The 16,626-nt window shown below is 56.0% G+C and overlaps 1 protein-coding gene across 2 annotated transcripts; it reads right to left on the minus strand.

Moving 5' to 3' along the window:
- Window positions 2,949-14,572, minus strand: SIK1 (salt inducible kinase 1). Of its 2 annotated transcripts, none has more exons than XM_018051760.1 (14): window positions 14,460-14,572; window positions 13,901-14,071; window positions 13,333-13,449; window positions 10,419-10,482; window positions 10,095-10,256; window positions 9,795-9,919; window positions 9,448-9,571; window positions 8,653-8,876; window positions 8,272-8,418; window positions 7,682-7,804; window positions 7,361-7,577; window positions 6,588-6,863; window positions 5,668-5,902; window positions 2,949-5,264 (listed from the first exon to the last, which is right to left on the minus strand). In XM_018051760.1, the coding sequence occupies exons 2-14, from the start codon at window positions 14,054-14,056 to the stop codon at window positions 4,898-4,900; spliced, it is 2,337 nt and encodes a 778-aa protein (XP_017907249.1). In that variant the 5' UTR covers window positions 14,057-14,071; window positions 14,460-14,572; the 3' UTR covers window positions 2,949-4,897. The 2 variants fall into 2 exon arrangements, with proteins under 2 accessions (XP_017907249.1, XP_017907250.1); XM_018051761.1 differs by lacking the exon at window positions 14,460-14,572 and adding an exon at window positions 14,392-14,406.

Genomic DNA, 16,626 nt, shown 5'->3' on the forward strand with positions numbered 1-16,626 from the left:
GCATATTAAAAAGCAGAGACATTACTTTGCCAGCAAAGGTCCGCCTAGTCAAAGCTATGGTTTTCCCAGTGGTCATGTATGGATGTGAGAGTTGGACCATAAAGCAAGCTGAGCACCAAAGAACCGATGCTTTTGAACTGTGGTGTTGGAGAAGACTCTTGAGAGTCCCCTGGACTGCAAGGAGATCAAACCAGTCAATCCTAAAGGAAATAAGTCCTGAATATTCATTGGAAGGGCTGATGCTGAAGCTGAAACTCCAATAATTTGACCACCTGATGCAAAGATCTGACTCATTGGAAAAGACCCTGATGCTGAAGGCTAAAAGAGAAGGGTACGACAGAAGATGAGATGGTTGGTTGGCATCACCAACTCGATGGACAAGAGTTTGAACAAGCTCCAGCAGTTGGTAATGGATAGGGAAGCCTGGCATGCTGCAGTCCATGTCATTACAAAGAGTTGGACATGACTGAGCAGCTGAACTGAGCAAGCAAGCCAGTTCCTCTTAGATCAGGTTCTCTGGGGGAGATGAGCCCTCAGCTCCAGTCCAGAACTTCCATCACTCTGTCCCCTCCAAATCCTTCCCTCTGTCCCCTCCCTGAGAAGTCAGTCTCACTCAAACTGACCATTTTCTGAACATCCAAAAATGCTTTCTCCTAAAGCAGGGTGGGCTCTGGAGCACTGGCCCCTGGAGCTCTGGGCAGTAAAACCACACGGATAGGGCACTGCTGCAGGAGGAACCAGCATTTTCAACAGAAGCAGGTGGATGGAGCGGGGCCTGGGCCACTCACTGCACTGGCCTTCCTCCCTGGCGGACATGTGTCCTCTGGCTGTGGTGACCCTGTAGGTACCCTGAAGGACACTTCCTTCAGGGTCAGTGTGTTCCTGGGAGCTCCCCACGTGCCAGGTGCTATGCCACATGGTTCGTGGTTGTTAGTGCTCACATCTCAAGAGGAAGATGGCATTGTGAGGTGCACTGCACTGAACACGAGGAAGCCAGCCACAGCATGGTCACTGCCCAAGCCCAGACGTGCCATCATGCGCTAAAGGACGTACCAAAGCCTAGTCTAGCCTCGCCACACCCTGGGCCCCCCCAGGAATGCATACTTCCACAGCACTGACATCTCGTGGAATGCCCGAGGTGGGACTGTCCACGTGCAGAAACGCTGGGAGAACAAGGCGTAGGTTGTGGGGCCAAAGCACCCTTCACATACCGCAAGCCTCACAAGTCCCGGGGCCACTGGCCTCCTGTTCTGGGGACAGGAAAGGATTTGTGAGCAGATCCGTAAGCCCAGGACAGAGTCCTGACATCCCACGGGTCTCCATCTCCCCCTGAAAGAATCTTCCTCTCATTTTGGTAAAATACACATAAAATTTACAATCTTAACTACTTGAGTGTATATTTCAGTGGCATTGGGTACATTCACATTATTGTACAACAATCCCCACCATCCATCTCCGGAGTTTCCAGCATCTCCAAACTGAGACTCTGTCCCCATGAAACACTCACTCCCTATCCGTGCCCAGCCCCTGGCCGCTGCCGTCCTACTTTCCGTCTCTATGGGTCTGGCTCCTCCAGGGGCCTCTGGTAAAGAGATTACACAGGGTCTGTTTTTTTATGCCTGGCTCTGTCATTGAGCGTCAAGCTCAAGGTCTATCTGTGTCATAGCAGATATCAGAAGCTCCCTCCTTTTTAAGGCTGAAAGATATTCCATTGTTGCTGTTTAGTCACTCAGTCCTGTCCAACTCTTGCGACCCCTCAGACTGTAGCCCCCAATCTTCTCTGTCCACGGAAATGTTCCAGGCAAGAATATTAGCATGTGTTGCTATTTCCTTCTCCAGGGGATCTTCCCCACCCAGGGATTGAACCCACGTCTCCTAATTGGCAGGTGGATTCTTTACCATTGAGCCACCTGGGAATCCCAGTCTTCTCAAGTGGCGCAGTGGTAAAGAATCCACCTGCCAATGCAGGAGACACAAGACATGCCGGTCCAATCCCTGGATCGGGAAGATCCCCTGGAGAAGGAAATGGCAACCCACTCCAGTATTCTTGCCTGGAGAATCCCATGAACAGAGGAGCCTGGAGGGCTATGGTCCATGGGATCACAGTCAGACACGGCTGAGCACAAGTGTGTGCGTGCAGACACACACACAGATATTCTATTGTGTGGATGGACCACATTCGATTAATCCACCCATCCACCGATGGACACTGGGTTGCTTGGACATTTTGGTTCTTGTGAATATGCTGCCATGAACACAGGTGTAGAGATAGCTGAGACTCCACATCCAGTTCTTTTGGGTCTACCCCCGGAAGTGGGATTGCTGGATGACATGTTCCTTGTTTATTTGAAGAACTCCAGTACTGTTTTCCACAGCAGCTGCACTATTGCATGTCCCCACAAGCAATGCAAAAGGGATCCAATTTCTGCATCTTTGCAAATACTATTTTTTTTTATAATGATCATCCTAATCGGTGTGAAAAGGTTCAAGAATTTCTTTTTTACCAAAAAAAGAGTTGCCGGGCATCAAAGTGAAGAGTACCCTTTGTCTATGCTAGAAAGTGGTCACACCAACTTTAAAAACTGGGAAATAGTTTGGCTGTGAGATTCTTCCAAAGCCTTGATTTACAGAGAACATTAAGGCTGAAGAGGGAAGTATGAATGGTTCTCTTCTAGGAGAAGAGAACAGGCTGAAAACAGACCTGGCAGTTAAGACCTCCAGCTGATTGGCAGCGCTGCCACCTGGGCTCAAGGGGTCTGAGAACCAGTAGGCCACCCCCAGCCTGGACCACCAAGCACCTTCTGCTCCTAGCAGCTAAGAACCTGGGTCTGAGGCTCAGCAAGGCATGGGAGCTGGCACCTCGCCCTGTCCTGTAAGACCTGAGACTCATCGAACCTGGAGGGAGCAGCTTAGAAGGAGGGAGCCCACAAAGAACCGGAAGAAGAAAACAAGGTTTTTTCCCCAAACGTTTTATTTAAATATTAAATTAAAAAACATACATCCACCAATCATTTGGCATATGTTTCTCACGTGAACATAAGAAATAAAATAATTGTTATGGTTAAAAAAAAAAACAACCCCAAACTATGTACAGCTTCATCACATAGCACGGTGCCCAGGATAGGCCCCTGCGTTCAGTTCGCAGGACAGCGCCGCCGAGAATCCTGCCACACACGCCGGACACAAGACGAGACACGCCTGACAGCGACGAGAGAAAACCGCAGTGAGAGTAAAGTGCTTGTCACAGTTCTGAGGCCTTTGATCGATGGCATTCGAACAGATGCGTTGAGGGGTTGGGGTGGGGTGGCCTCATGGGGGCTGATGGTGCCTCTGGAGGGGGCTGAGCTGGAGCCCCAGGGCCTCCGGCAGTCTCCTGGTGCGAGTCACAAGAGGCTTGGGTGACTTGGCAGCCGCCGGGAGCACGGAGTCCTTTGTCCTGATCCTGAAGCAGCCCCGGAGCAGCAGCAGCAGCAGCAGCAGCAGCAGGGCTGGGAGCCGGGAACACGCAGGCTGGGCCGCCTCCTGGGCCTCAGCAATCTTTGGCTTCTACAGGGGCCCCCTTCCCGGGCCAGCATCGCCGGGACCTAACAACGCTGCAGGTGGCGAGAGCCGACGTGAGCTGAAGGCACCTGGGTTGAGGGGTCGTGGGGGAGGGTGGTGGGGAACGGAGGGCCCTGACCGGCTGCAGGGGTGGGAGCTGTGGCTCTCCTGCTCAGTCCAGCGGCTACCACCTGAGTTTCCCTGCCGGGTGAGCGCGCACCTGTCTGCTGCCTGCTGGCCCCGCCTCCACCTGGACCTGGCACCAGGTGCGTCGTCACGTTACCAGAGAGGGACGTTCAAACCAGGAACACAAAAATGTAGTAAAAAGTATAAAAAATAAGTAGTGTATGTTTGTTTCCTATGTATATACATGTACAGTATTTGCTTTAAAAAAGGAACAAAGCTTGAACACTGACCTGACCTCTCATTTCACTTTCCTAAAACGAAAGCCCACCGAGCGCAGGGCCCGGACAGGGTGGGCTGTCCCCCCACCACAAGCAGCCCCACGCCGGCCACCCCCATCACAGACTCGCCATATTGCACGTTCCCCACCCCCAGTCAGTTGTTCTTTTTGGACCCTGATAATGAAATGCATAAAAACTTAATTAGCAGCGGAAATAAGAGGTGCAGGAGGAAGAAACCTCCCTGGCTGACTCCCCTGAGGGCACCCAAGTGACCAAGGGGAGCCTCCAGCTCACTCCACCTCACTCAGGTTCCTCTCTGCAGCCCCTCTGAAGAATCCTGGAAAACTAACTCCCGAGCTGTTTATACAACATGCTCTTGAAAGATAAGAAAAGCTACCCTCTGGGTTCTGATTTCAGGGGAGAGAATTCCAAGAACTCGTAGATCGTCTTCTCTTGGACTGGAGGTTAGAGCTTTTCAAAAACTGATACGTAAAGTGGAAAGTTCACAGTTTTCAAGTGAAGTGTAAGTGTTTCAGGAAGTGGAGAATTGTGAAGAAAAAAAAACAAAACACTAATCCACACGCACACATGCGCATACACACACAATGGAGACACACAGCTCACACTATGGTTTCCTGGGGCCAACCGGCCACCCCCCTGTGACCCTGCCCATACCACTGCCGGCTCCACCCACTGCCCTCCTCCCCATCCCATCCACCGGTCCCAACAACAGGCCCCTGGATTATTATTTTTCTTCAAAAAGTTTCCAGTCTCTACTCGGAGTTACAGTTGCTCAGTGCAAGGAAAAAAAAAATAATAATAAACTAAAAAATCCAAAACACCAAACATATTGCTTGTTTCTCTTCTGGAAAGTTATTGGCTTTGCATCGGGAACCATCTTCACATACTCTGAAATTATTGCTTCAAGAAGTCAGCTGCCCCAGCTGGGGCCCTCACTGCACCAGGACGAAGGTGCCCAGTGGGCCTGAGGTCAGGTCTTCCATCTCACAGTCCCCGTGGGGCAGCTCCGTGGGCTCCAGGCTCACGGGCAGCATGGCAAAGCGTGGCTGGGGGGCTGCTGCGGCGGGGCTGGGAGCCGTGGAGCCACTGATGCGCAGGTGAGCATCCAGGAGCTGGGCAGCCGAGGCCACGGGGGAGACGCCAGCCTGGAGCAGATGGGGCGGCAGCAGAGGGCTGGGCCCCAGCCCCAGATCCTTCTGCAGTCCTGACACATGGAGGGTGCCATCGCAGGGGGCGAGGACCAAGGGGGCTGGCTGGCAGCTGGCTGGGGCCGTTGTGTGGTGCTGTAACTGAAGCAACCTGGCCAGACCAAGGGACAGGGGGAGCAGGTCAGTGCCGGCTGGCTGGCGGCCCACGGCTCCCCCCACCGCCCAGCCAGACTGCCACACGATCGGGTTTCCACCTGCCAGAGCTGGAGGGCCTACCCCGCGGAACCGCGGGCTGGGGCTGCTCAGAACACGCCATTCTGTGTGACTAATCCCTGAGCAATTCCTGACATTTCCTTCCCCCTCCTGCTTTCAGAGCAGCTCAGAGATGCCAACCAGACATGACATTCTCACTCGCTGCCCCCTCCCTGCCCCAACAGCCGAGGCACCTCGCCCCCGCCCCCAGCCACAGGGAAGGCGCTCAGGGCTAACGTTACTCAGGAGTCCCCAAGGTCTGTGAGCCCTGCCCAGGTCTCAGCCGGTGCCCACGGGCCTACCTCTGCTGCTGCAGCACGTCCTCCAGCATGCCCCTGCCCTCCCAGCTGCCGGCTCCACCGCCGTGCAGGCCTGGGCTCTGTGCGGGCAGCTGGAAGGCATGTGGGCCGCCCCGGGAGGCCCGGCTGGAGGATGAGGGCTGGCACACCTGGCGTGCCAGCCCCTTGATCTTGTTCAGCCCCAGGAATCCCTTGGTCCTCGCGTTCTTCCTCAGCTGCTGCCGGAAGGCTTTTAGCCCTGGGGGAGGCAAAACCAACACGTGTCCAGACCTGTCCCCCAGCCGAGCACCAATGGCCTGCAGCTCGCTGGGGCTTCCAGGCAGTGGGAGGAGTAAAGGGGGGCTGCGTGGTCTGACATGGTGGGATGAGGGAGTCAGCCCTTTCCTACAGGGTCAAGGGGCCCTCCGATCACCCCATCACTTCACGACAGCCCCCCTCCTACAGTTGGGACATCATCCCCTTCTAGGGTTTGGTTTGGGACAGCAATTCCAGCTCTGAAGAAGCACACATCTGGGCAGACAGTGGATCCTTTGTGTAAGGCAGGAGTGAGCAGAACAGGGGGCCCTAGCATCCCACAAGCCTTGAGGGGGCATTGGAAGAGCCTGATGTGGACTGCCTTCATGGCGAGGGCCTCCCTAACCATCCCTCCTCCAGGTTGGGACCTGCTGCCTGGTGTCTAAGCATCTCTTGGGCTTTTAGGACCACCTTCTAGAGACCACATGAGTTTGTCCTAGAAGCCAGGGCATCTAGAACCCAGGCAGCAGCTTTGGCCTGCCCGGAGGGGCACTGCTGCTCTGCCAGAACTGCCTGGAGAGAGGATAGCCACCTGCCATGAGGGACAAAGTGATGCCCTGCCCCCGGGGGTGGTGGGTACATTCAGGTCTCCCAGGGTAGGTGGAAGTGGGCATGAAAGGGAAAGTCACCTTGAGTGAGCGAGGTGTCTGACGCCCTCCGGCCCTCCTGGAAGCTGACGGGCAGCAGGGCAGCTCCTCGCAGGGCCCCCTGCGCCTGTAGCATGGGCGTGGCAGACTGGGTGCCCAGCAGTGGTGAGGCCAATCTGAATGGGGAGCAGGCGCCCACCAGCCCCTGAGCAGCCAGGTGTCCACTGAGCCCGGCTAGGCCGTCACCCGCAGAGGTCAGGCAGCTGTCTGAGCTGGTGCCTTCACAAGGACTGGCCGCAGAGGGCGAGACGACAATACCTGCAGGGAAGCGGGTGCAGCTGAGGCCCTGGTGACCTGAGGCCAGACCCACCCCCCAGTGCTCAACACGTCACCATGAGTCTAAGCACTTGGGGCTCTGCACTCTCTGCAGCATCTCCTGCCAACCCGGCCCTCTGATGGGGCAGACAGCTGTATCCCCCACCACCCTTACCCACAACTCTGCGGATAGGACGTCTGCGACAGGCAGAGGCGACCAGGGAGCCCTGCCAGCCAGCACCTTGGGCTCTACAGCTGACAGTGGAGCTTGGACCCGGGACACAGAGGGGCCTGGGCCAAGGAGCTGTCCTGCCAACCTCTGAGGACGGCTAAATTCCCCTCCAGCCCTGATACTCGAGAGCTCGCTGTGAGGTCTAAGTATGGTCCATAAGGCCTCGGGTGCTCCAGGAATGGCAAATCTGGAGCACTGTCATCAGAAAAGGCTGCCCTGCCCCCAAGCCCACCTGTCAGGTGTGCACGTGGCCCCCAGGGACACTTACATGGAGGGGCGCCCGGGGAGAAGCAGGTGGAGACCTCGGCCAGCGTGTGCCTCCGGCCTGTGCTGCCGGGCGGGGGCTCCTGCACCTCCTGCTCCTCGTCCAGGCCCGGGCCTGGCCTGGCCTCCTCGCTGATGGCCGTGTCCAGAAGGCTGCTGGGGGAGATGGAGCGATGCCGGCACACCCCGCCGCAGCTGGTGTCCACGGGGAGCAGCAGGGGCTGCGAGGGACACACACAGACCGTAAGGCCAGGCGCAGGAGCACCCCCACCGCTGGGTACCAGGCACACCCACCCTGGACGCCACCCACGAGGCGCTCACACACCTGCAGGGAGCTGTGGAGGTCATAGTCCATTTCGGCCTGTAGGACAGACTGCCCCAAGGTCTGGGGCTGCGTGCACAGCAGGGCGGAACGGAGAGCGTCTCCAGGGAGGCCTTCTTGAGGCACCTGTGGGTCGGCAGACGAAGACAGAGGCCGTGAGGCACAGAGGCGGGGAACGACCGGCGGCAACACAGCATCACCTGACAGACCAGGCTGGTTTCTGAGTTAACGAGCATCAGCTGTGACTGGACAGGCTCAGGACATGCGCACCCCTTCTCCAATGCCTCGCTGAGTGGGGAGACCAGAAGGAGCAGCCGGGACATGGCACCAGGGGCAATGAAGGAACAGGGGGCTGATGGGCAGGGTCAGAACCTCAGCAGAGAGGCTGGCACCCCCTCTCCATCATGCCGTCTGCCAGCAGCTCACACAGGACCCCTATCCAGTGCCTAACGGGTGAGGGGACGTGACCTCGGGGCTCAGCCTGCAACCCCTCCTAGGGGTGTCTGAGAGGGGGACTCCTAACTTGGGGACACAGTCCAAGGCAGAGACACGGGTGGGGGGTGAGGAATCAAAGGCACTCGCTGCCCCCTCACCTCGAAACCAGTGAGGTCTGTGCTCCGGGGCCTCTGCTGCCGGGCAGGGCCAGGGCGGGCTGGCTGGGCGAGCCGGTACTCCTTCAGCCGCTCCACGAGGAGGTAATAAATGGCTGCAAAGTGGTTGTAGCTTCTCTTCTGCAGTGACTAGGGGCAGAGAAGTGGGGGTCAGAGAGGGGCTGGCAGAAGGGACGGTCCCTGACGAGACCACTCTGGGGTTATTCTGAGGCGGATGAGAGTACCCTTTCTAGCGGACGAGCAGCCCTTAAATGAGCCATGCTGCTCCCATTCTAACCTGGCTGGCAAGAGCCAGCTTCTCCATTCAGCCACCCAGGGAAGGTGCCCTCCTTACCCACCACGGCAGGCAGGCAGGTGGCTCACCTCCACGGTCTTCTTTCGGTCGACGCCCAGTGTCTGCATGATGCCCAGGGCCTGTTCATCATAGTTGCCCACGCTGGAGGTGTAGCCAAGCAGGGAGAAGGCTGGGCAGGCCGGCAGCAGCAGCGCCGGCTCAGCCTGCATCCACCTGTGCTGCCGGATCTGGGCGATGGTGATGCGCTTGGCGGGCTCCACCACCAGCATGCGGCGAATCAGCGTCTCGCAGTCTGGAGGTGGAAGCGGAGCACTGAGTCTGCGCACGGGCCGCCCGCCCATGCATTCCCACCTCCCGCCTGGGCTCCCGCAGGGCATATGGCTCCCTGGCAAATAGCAAGCAGACCAGTGACCATCCCAGAGAACACAGAGGCCAAGAGAAACACAAGCAAGGAGAGCCACCGGCTGAGGGATCGGGCCCTGGAGGGCGTGGCCCTCAAGACAGAACCACCTAGAATCCCCATCCTGTATGTTGCTAAGCAGCGATCAGGGTGGAAGAGAAAAGCCCAGTGTGGAGTGGGTGAGACTTGCGGCACTGGGCCCCAGCCGGCTTCCCAACAGCCTGCAAAGGGACAGGCCAGCCCCATAAGCAGGGTCCATAAGCAGCCTCGTAGGCGCCTGGTAAACACCCCGTGGCGACACGTGACTGGCTGCCGGGCCCAACGCAGACTCAGAAGATGGCCAAGCAGGCCTTGCGGGAAATGAATCCCTCCTCCTCCCCTCAGACTCTCATCCCAGGCTACCCAATGCGTGGCCAGCAGGCTGCCAGCCCCGTGTGCCTGGAGGAGCCAGGTCCTCACCTACCTCGGGACATGAAGAAGGGGATGCGGAAGCGGCCTTCTAACACCCGCTGCCGCAGCGCCGGCAGGTTGGGCCCATCGAAGGGCAGAGACCCGCACACAAGGACATACAGCACGACGCCCAGGCTCTGCAGGAGGAGGACCAGGTCAGCACCTGCGCCCAGGCACCAGCGCCCCCCGCCTTGTGCACCCGTGCCTCCTCCAAGCCCCCCACCCTGCGCACCTGCGTCCCCTCCAGACCCCCTCCACACACCCATGCCCTCTCCAAGCCCCCCACTACATGCGCCCGAATCCCCTCCAGGCCCCCCCCCTCCGCCCCACGCACGCCCCATGTGCCACCCAGGCTCCTACCCAGATGTCCAGCTGGGGGCCTTCGTACTCCTTCCCCTCGAAGACCTCCGGGGCTGCGTATGGGGGGCTTCCACACCACGTGGACAGAGGTTCTCCTGAGTTGTAGAAATTCCCAAACCCAAAATCTGAGAGGCAAGAAACAGGTGATGAAGTTGTGGCGGAAACAGTAAGGTCAATGTTTCAAAGGCTCGTGCAAGAAAGCACGGACCCTTGGCAGGTAGGTACACCCCTCACGCAGAGCACACTCGCAGCCCCTCACCCGCAGGCACCCCTCCCACTGGGCACATTCCTGGCCCTCACCTGCCAGCTTGATGTCCATGTTGCCATCCAGCAGCAGGTTCTCCGTCTTCAGGTCCCGGTGGACGATGTTGTGGCTGTGGCAGTACTCCACGGCTGACAGAATCTGCCAGAACTTCTTCCGGGCTTCACTCTCGCTCAGGTGCCCGTTGGAGGTCAAGTAATCTGAGGAGGGACAAAACGAAGCTCTAGCCCCAAACCCAAAAGTCCAGTCGTTGCTCGGGGCACAGAGAAAGAACACTGGGGAGACCCCACCACTGGAGGGGCGAATGGGAACAAGTTACTACCATTTCTTTCCAATAGATATCAAAAATCAGCATGGCTTACCAAACATTTCTCCATTTTTTGCAAATTCAGTGACAATGTACAGCATATCCTTTGTTTCCATAACCTAAAAAAACAGACCTAACATTTAATCACGGAGAAGGCAGTGGCACCCCACTCCAGTACTCTTGCTTGGAGAGTCCCGTGAACGGAGGAGCCTGGTGGGCTGCAGTCCATGGGGTCGCTAAGAGTCGGACACGACTGAGCGACTTGACTTTCACTTTTCACTTTCATGCATTGGAGAAGGAAATGGCAACCTACTCCAGTGTTCTTGCCTGGAGAATCCCAGGGACGGGGAGCCTGGTGGTCTGCCATCTATGGGGTCGCACAGAGTCGGACATGACTGAAGCGACTTAGCAACAGCAGCAGCAGCAACATTTAATCATGTGAAAAAGGAACATACCAATGGTATAAAGAATCCGCTTGAAAGCCTGTAAATTTTTAACTTCTCCAGAATAAGTATATTTGTTATTTCAAAAAATAGGGAAAGAAAAGAAAAACTTCCGCAACAAAGAAACAAAGGGATTTCCTACTTAGGGGAAGTTTTTTAAAGTCAGATGTGAGCTCCTCACTAACCTGTCCACCTCAATATGCATCTGCTTCCAAAAACATCTGCTCGGACTGCAACTTGCCTCTACCATATTTTTAACTCACTTTCCTCACCCAAAGTGAAGGCTCTGCAGGCCCCAGAAGTAAAATAGATGATGAGAGTTCTGTGAGGCCTTTCTATTAGAAGCTGAGCAGACAACAGATTATCCATGCCTAGGGCCGGCACAAGTTGAATAATAGATAAGAAGTTCCCCTCCCTACTTGCGTTACTGACCTGATACATTAGGCTGAGAGAGGCCGGCTTTGCCAGGTAAGCTATGAAAGACTATTTTCTGTACAGCAAACCGCTCAGCATGTGTGTCAATAGCAACAGCTAATGTCAAACACACCTTAAAGGTTCGTTTACTGATTCAAGAATTTTATTTCATGTTGAAAAAAAGATTTTTTTAAGAGTTTAAAACATAACTAAAAAACAAGGTCAAATTCAAATCTTTGGTACTGAAAGGAATAAAACAGACTCATGTATATGTATTTTAAAATATTTCATTTTTTAAACTCTTTACTGAATATGTTACAATATTGCTTCTGTTTCATGTTTCTGTCTTTTGGCCTCGAAGTACGTGGATCTTAGCTGCCTTTATGGGGATCAAACCCACAACTCCTGCATTGGAAGGCAAAGTGTTAACCACTGGACCACCACGGACTATTTCAGAGGAAGTTATCCTTATTTAAAACAGAGCTCTTGGAGGTTCAAAATGTAATTATTCCTTTAAAAAGGTACTTTGAGCCATAAACTTAAAGAGAAAAGCAAATACAACGCAGTTTAGCTACAATTGTAACCGCCCTGGACCTGTGTGGTGGAGGGACTTGTAAGTTTATCCCTTTCCTCAGTTTAAAGAAAGAGAGGCAGAAAGATTTAAGAGTCAACATGTTTGAAGTTAAAAAAAAAAAAAAACCTCGAGGAAAGAGTTGAAGTGTCTCACCAAGGTTCTGGGGCCTGGGCCAGCTGGATGCAAATTAGACACTAGTGTCAAAATGCGAGCTGTACAATCATTGCTGCCTGCTGAGCCCATCTCCCAACAGCAGCTCCTGGAGCGGTGAGCAAATTCACCCCCAGAAAAGACCTCAACGTGGATCCCAGGGGCTGGGCGTCTGGCTACCCGGGCTCCTCCTGCCCGGGGTCAGCGGAGGACAGGAAGACGGGGACGGCCCTGGCTCATCCCCTCCCGGCAAAGTCAAAGGCAGGCAGGCTTTAACCCACTCCTGCGGAAACGGGGCGGGCACATTGCTCAGGCACTGACATCAGTGGCCGTGGAGGAAGCATCTTATCTTGGCCTCACGACGCAAAAACGACAACAGAAACAAAACATGAACCGGGGCGCACATGACGTGGGCTGTGCACTTAACGCCACCGAGTAAACTGTCACTAGGGGAACACGAGCCCTGTGACTCCCTCATCCTTCATTGTAACCGAGGGCAGCAGCCTTCCCCAGGGTCACTTCAATCACAGTCCTCTCTCCACCCCGCCTTGCCAACGGCACCCCCCCCCCAACACACACACACTCTATTCATCACGGATCCACAGGGTTTCATGAGACTCCTCAAAAGGAACTTATACCCACCACAACTGGGTGAATGCAAAGAACACATCCTTCCGAAGTGGGTCTAAGTTCATTCTACGGAAGTGGCTGGCTAAGAAAGAGATTGCTCTGCTGTCCTACTTAAATCAGCACCTCATTTCCAAAGGTACAATTTATTAGTCTTAACAGGAGAACAAAAATAAAGTCACAAAGCAAACCAACAGGCGGACAGGGTGAGGCGAGTCCTTGATGTGGATTAGATGTCAGGTCCCCTGCTCTCACCTGGGCACAGGTGTGTTATGTCTCCATGTCTGATGGGAGGGTTGAAGCAGAAGAGACAATGCTCACTGCTACCTTGGCATAGGTAAGTTTACAAAAACTGGTAAGAGCAGCTAGTCTTAACGTTTAATAAAAATCTGCCGAGGTGGAAGTGTCTAGACTCAAATTTGTCCTTTCACACTAAATGGTTGACTCTCAGCAATACAGAAATCCGTGTGTTTCGTTTGTTTGTTTTCATAATAAATTTAACAACTGACCCCCACGCATCCAAAACTGGAGCAAGTAAAAATATCAAATAAAACTTTAATGAAGCAAATCTGGATTATTATCCAAAAGCAAGAAAAAATAAGTGCACAGCTCACAAAAATCAATCTCTTTACCTTCTACAATCAACTCCCTGACTCCCACCCAGTGACACAACCTTCAGAAACTGTAGACTTAAGTTGTTGAAAATTAAAAAATGATACACTTGCCAGAAGTAACAGTGGGACACACACTTGAATCCTTACCTGATAGAGCTTTATAATGTGAGGATGATTCAGAAGCTTCATGATCTGAACCTCTCGATAGATTTTCTCCAAATTGCTTGAATCTAATCGTGCTTTGTCGATTATTTTTATTGCAACCTACAAATTATTAATAAAGGATATTTGTTGAAATAAAACTCTCTGCCTTAAGCTAATTTACACACTTCGTTTTTTGCAGGTTAATTTCTAAAACACTTCATGTCCCCAAAGGTCACAAAAACTTAGGGAGGAAAATAACAAAAATAGCCAAAAAAGTCAAAGTTTAATAAATGTCTTAAGTCTCTGCAGACTCGTTTTACAGGCTCCAGCTGTACTCCTGGGTATTTGGTCATTATCCTCTTTGCTACTCCCCAGTATTTGTACAAATTACGCATAATCATAACATATCGCATTTTCTTCTTTACCAAACTGATAAAAACTATCAACGTTTCGACCTTGGGACGACGGACCCCACAAGCAGGGATTTCACCAGCTTCCCCGGCTCCAGGGAAAGGGGGTATCCAGCCTCGGAGGGCCCACCCCGGGGTTCCGCCCCCCCCCCTCCACGCACCTGCGTTTTGGTGACTCGATGCCGGGCCAGCTTCACCACCGCGAAATTGCCCTTGCCGAGGGTCCGCTCGATGTCGTAGAAGCCCACCCGGAGAGGCTTCTGCTGGCCCTGGCCCGAGCCCGCGGGGGCCGCGCTCAACTCGGCCATGATCACCATGGTTCCGGGCCGCACCTGCGGGCGGGGGGCGCGCTCAGCTCGGCGGCTGCAGACCCGACCCCCGGACACGCGGACCTGCGGCCACCGCCCCCGCCGGCGACTTGCTCCACCGCGAGCCCCGATCCGGGAGCCGTGCGCCCTGCTCCTATGCCCGCCGCCCGCAGTCGGATCCGCTTGGGCTCCGGGTCCCAAGCCCCGCGGGGCGCGTGGACCGCCGCCCGCGCCCGACTCCGTCCTGAACCCTGGACCCTCGCTCCCATGGCCCCCCGCTGTCTGCCGCACAACAAAGGGGAAGCCGGCGGCGGCGCCCCGGCCCGAAAACCCCGCGCGCGCACCTGCGGGGCTGCCGAGCCCGCAGCCCCGAGCCCGACGGCGGCCACCGGCCCACCGGGCCGCGCCTCACCTCCGCCGCCCTCGGAGCGCCGAGGCTGGGACGCCGCTCGCCCCGGGGCCCCCGCCGCCCGCTCGGCCGTTCGCTCTGCCCGGCCGCCAGCTGCTCCGCCGCCTGCCGCCCGGGCCGCGCCGCATGTCAGCTCTGAGCCTGGAGCCGCGCTCTCCAGCCGCACGCGCCGTCCGCCCCGCCCCCGGGCCCGCCCCTGCCTCCCGGGCCCGCCCCGTCACGCCCCCACGCCGCCGACCCCGCCCACGGCGGCCCCGCCCACGCCGCCGCCGCCGGATTGATACATCCCCATTGACGTCCTTTTGACGCCAGAGCGACGCGCGGCCGAGAGCCAGGCGGAGGGAGAGCTGGAGATCGGGCGGTTGCCAAGAGACTGGCGGCTCTGACGCGCGCGCTGATGAGGCCGTCGCCATGGCGACCGTGGGTCGGTGACGTCAGGGGCCCCGGCCGCCTGAGGCCCGCCCGCGAGCGCGGGCGCTCCCGCCGGCGCGCGACCCCTACCGGATGCCTAGGGCGCTGCGGGAGGCTTAACCGTTTCGTCCCCGAGGAGAGACTGCCCTTCCTCATACGGGCGCACAGCCGCCTTCGCGCTGGTCCCCCTCTTCTCGCCTCCTCCCAGTAGGCTTGGTTCTAGCGCTGTTCTGAAACTCCTTAAATTTAGCACGGTTGCGGCTGCGTCCTCTGCAGACCCCTACTCCCGGGTTCCCATTATCGGGGTGTGGGTTTCATGTGTCCCCCAGTTTCTTTCGGAAGTGCTCGGCCTTGGAGCCTCAGGGGAAGTACCAGGTAGGGCCCGGGAAACCTCACAGACCCGCAGAATGTGGCCATACCAGGTGCAGGTTAACAGCAGGCCAGGTCTCACCCCCCAAATTGGTCACCCGCCTCCAGGGAGGTGCCGCCACCCACCAGGGACCCTTCTGAGCGTGGCAGGTACGGACATGGAAGACATGGGCGTCCCACTTCGACTGCTCTTGCTCTGTACTGAAATGTCAACACTGGAAACCGGCCAGCATCTCTGTAACCTACACCAGGGGCCTGAGGGCTGCCCGAGTGCGGTGAGCCCCCAGGGGAGTGGTTCAGCCCACCCGGCGCATTCGCCTCCAATCTGAGGTCAGAAGCCAGCTGATGACTGGAGGCAGCCCTTTGCTAGGCTGAAGAAACCTAGCAGGCTGGAGAGAAGAGGAACACCCAGTGAGTTGATTTCTGGGCTGACCTGGGGTCTAGGTGGGAATGGACCCCACTCCTGAAGGACCAGGATATTGAGAAATCCAGTTAGCAGCACCTTAAATAAGGCCAGTTTCCCTGGTGGCTCAGATGGTAAAGAATCCACCTGCCATGCAGGAGACCTGGGTTTGATCCCTGGGTAGGGAAGACCCCCTGGAGAAGGGAATGGCAACCACTCTAGTATTCTTGCCTGGAGAATTCCATGGACAAAGGGGCCCGGCGGGCTGCAGTGCATGGAGTCCTGAAGAGTCAGACATGATGGAGTGAGTAACACTTCACTTTCTTTTGACTCAGACCAGGTGCTTTGTATGCAGATGACAAAAGGGCCCTGTACCTTGGGGGCAGGGGTGTGGGTGGGAGGAACAGCCCCTCCAACAGGGCCTACAGGAGGGTCAACAGTGAGCAAGGACTTCATCCCTGGCGAGGCTGGACACCGCAGGTCCCTTGGCATTGGTTACTTTTGTCTGCTGCCGGGTCCACCATGCTGTCTTCTTGAGTTTCGGTGGGGGAGCGGGCAGGGACCTGTGCCCTCAGGACAGAGGTCAAGGCAGGAGGGACAGAGCATGAAAACGGCAGCAGGTGACAATTTCCGTTGGTGTCACTGCTCAATGCATGTTCCTTTACACCTCTGCGGAGGAGACACTGTCTAAGGGAAGACACAGCATAGGGCAAACACTATTCATTAAATATTAGGAAGGCAGATGGAAGGCAGAAGACTCTGCCTGCAATGCAGGAGACCCGGGTTCAATCCCTGGGTCAGGAAGATCCCCTGGAGAAGGGCATGGCCACCCACTCCAGTATTCTTGCCTGGGAGATCCTATGGACAGAGGAGCCTGGCAGGCTACAGTCCACGGAGTCGCAAAGAGTCGGACACGACTGAGCGACTCAGCATAGCACCCAGCCTGCAATCATTTTCCTTGTGTTCACGTATGACTTCAGAGGAGAG

This window comes from Capra hircus, chromosome 1 (genome assembly GCF_001704415.2).
Source record: "Capra hircus breed San Clemente chromosome 1, ASM170441v1, whole genome shotgun sequence".
Lineage (NCBI taxonomy): Eukaryota > Metazoa > Chordata > Mammalia > Artiodactyla > Bovidae > Capra > Capra hircus.

Excerpts from the sequence above, each read along its gene's own strand:
- SIK1 (XM_018051760.1), bottom strand. The coding sequence starts at position 14,056 with ATGGTGATCATGGCCGAGTTGAGCGCGGCCCCCGCGGGCTCGGGCCAG. Across the intron at positions 7,805-8,271 it reads CAGACCTCACTGGTTTCGAG|GTGCCTCAAGAAGGCCTCCC; the intron begins GTGAGGGGGCAG and ends GCCGACCCACAG. Across the intron at positions 7,578-7,681 it reads ACCTCCACAGCTCCCTGCAG|CCCCTGCTGCTCCCCGTGGA; the intron begins GTGTGTGAGCGC and ends TGTCCCTCGCAG.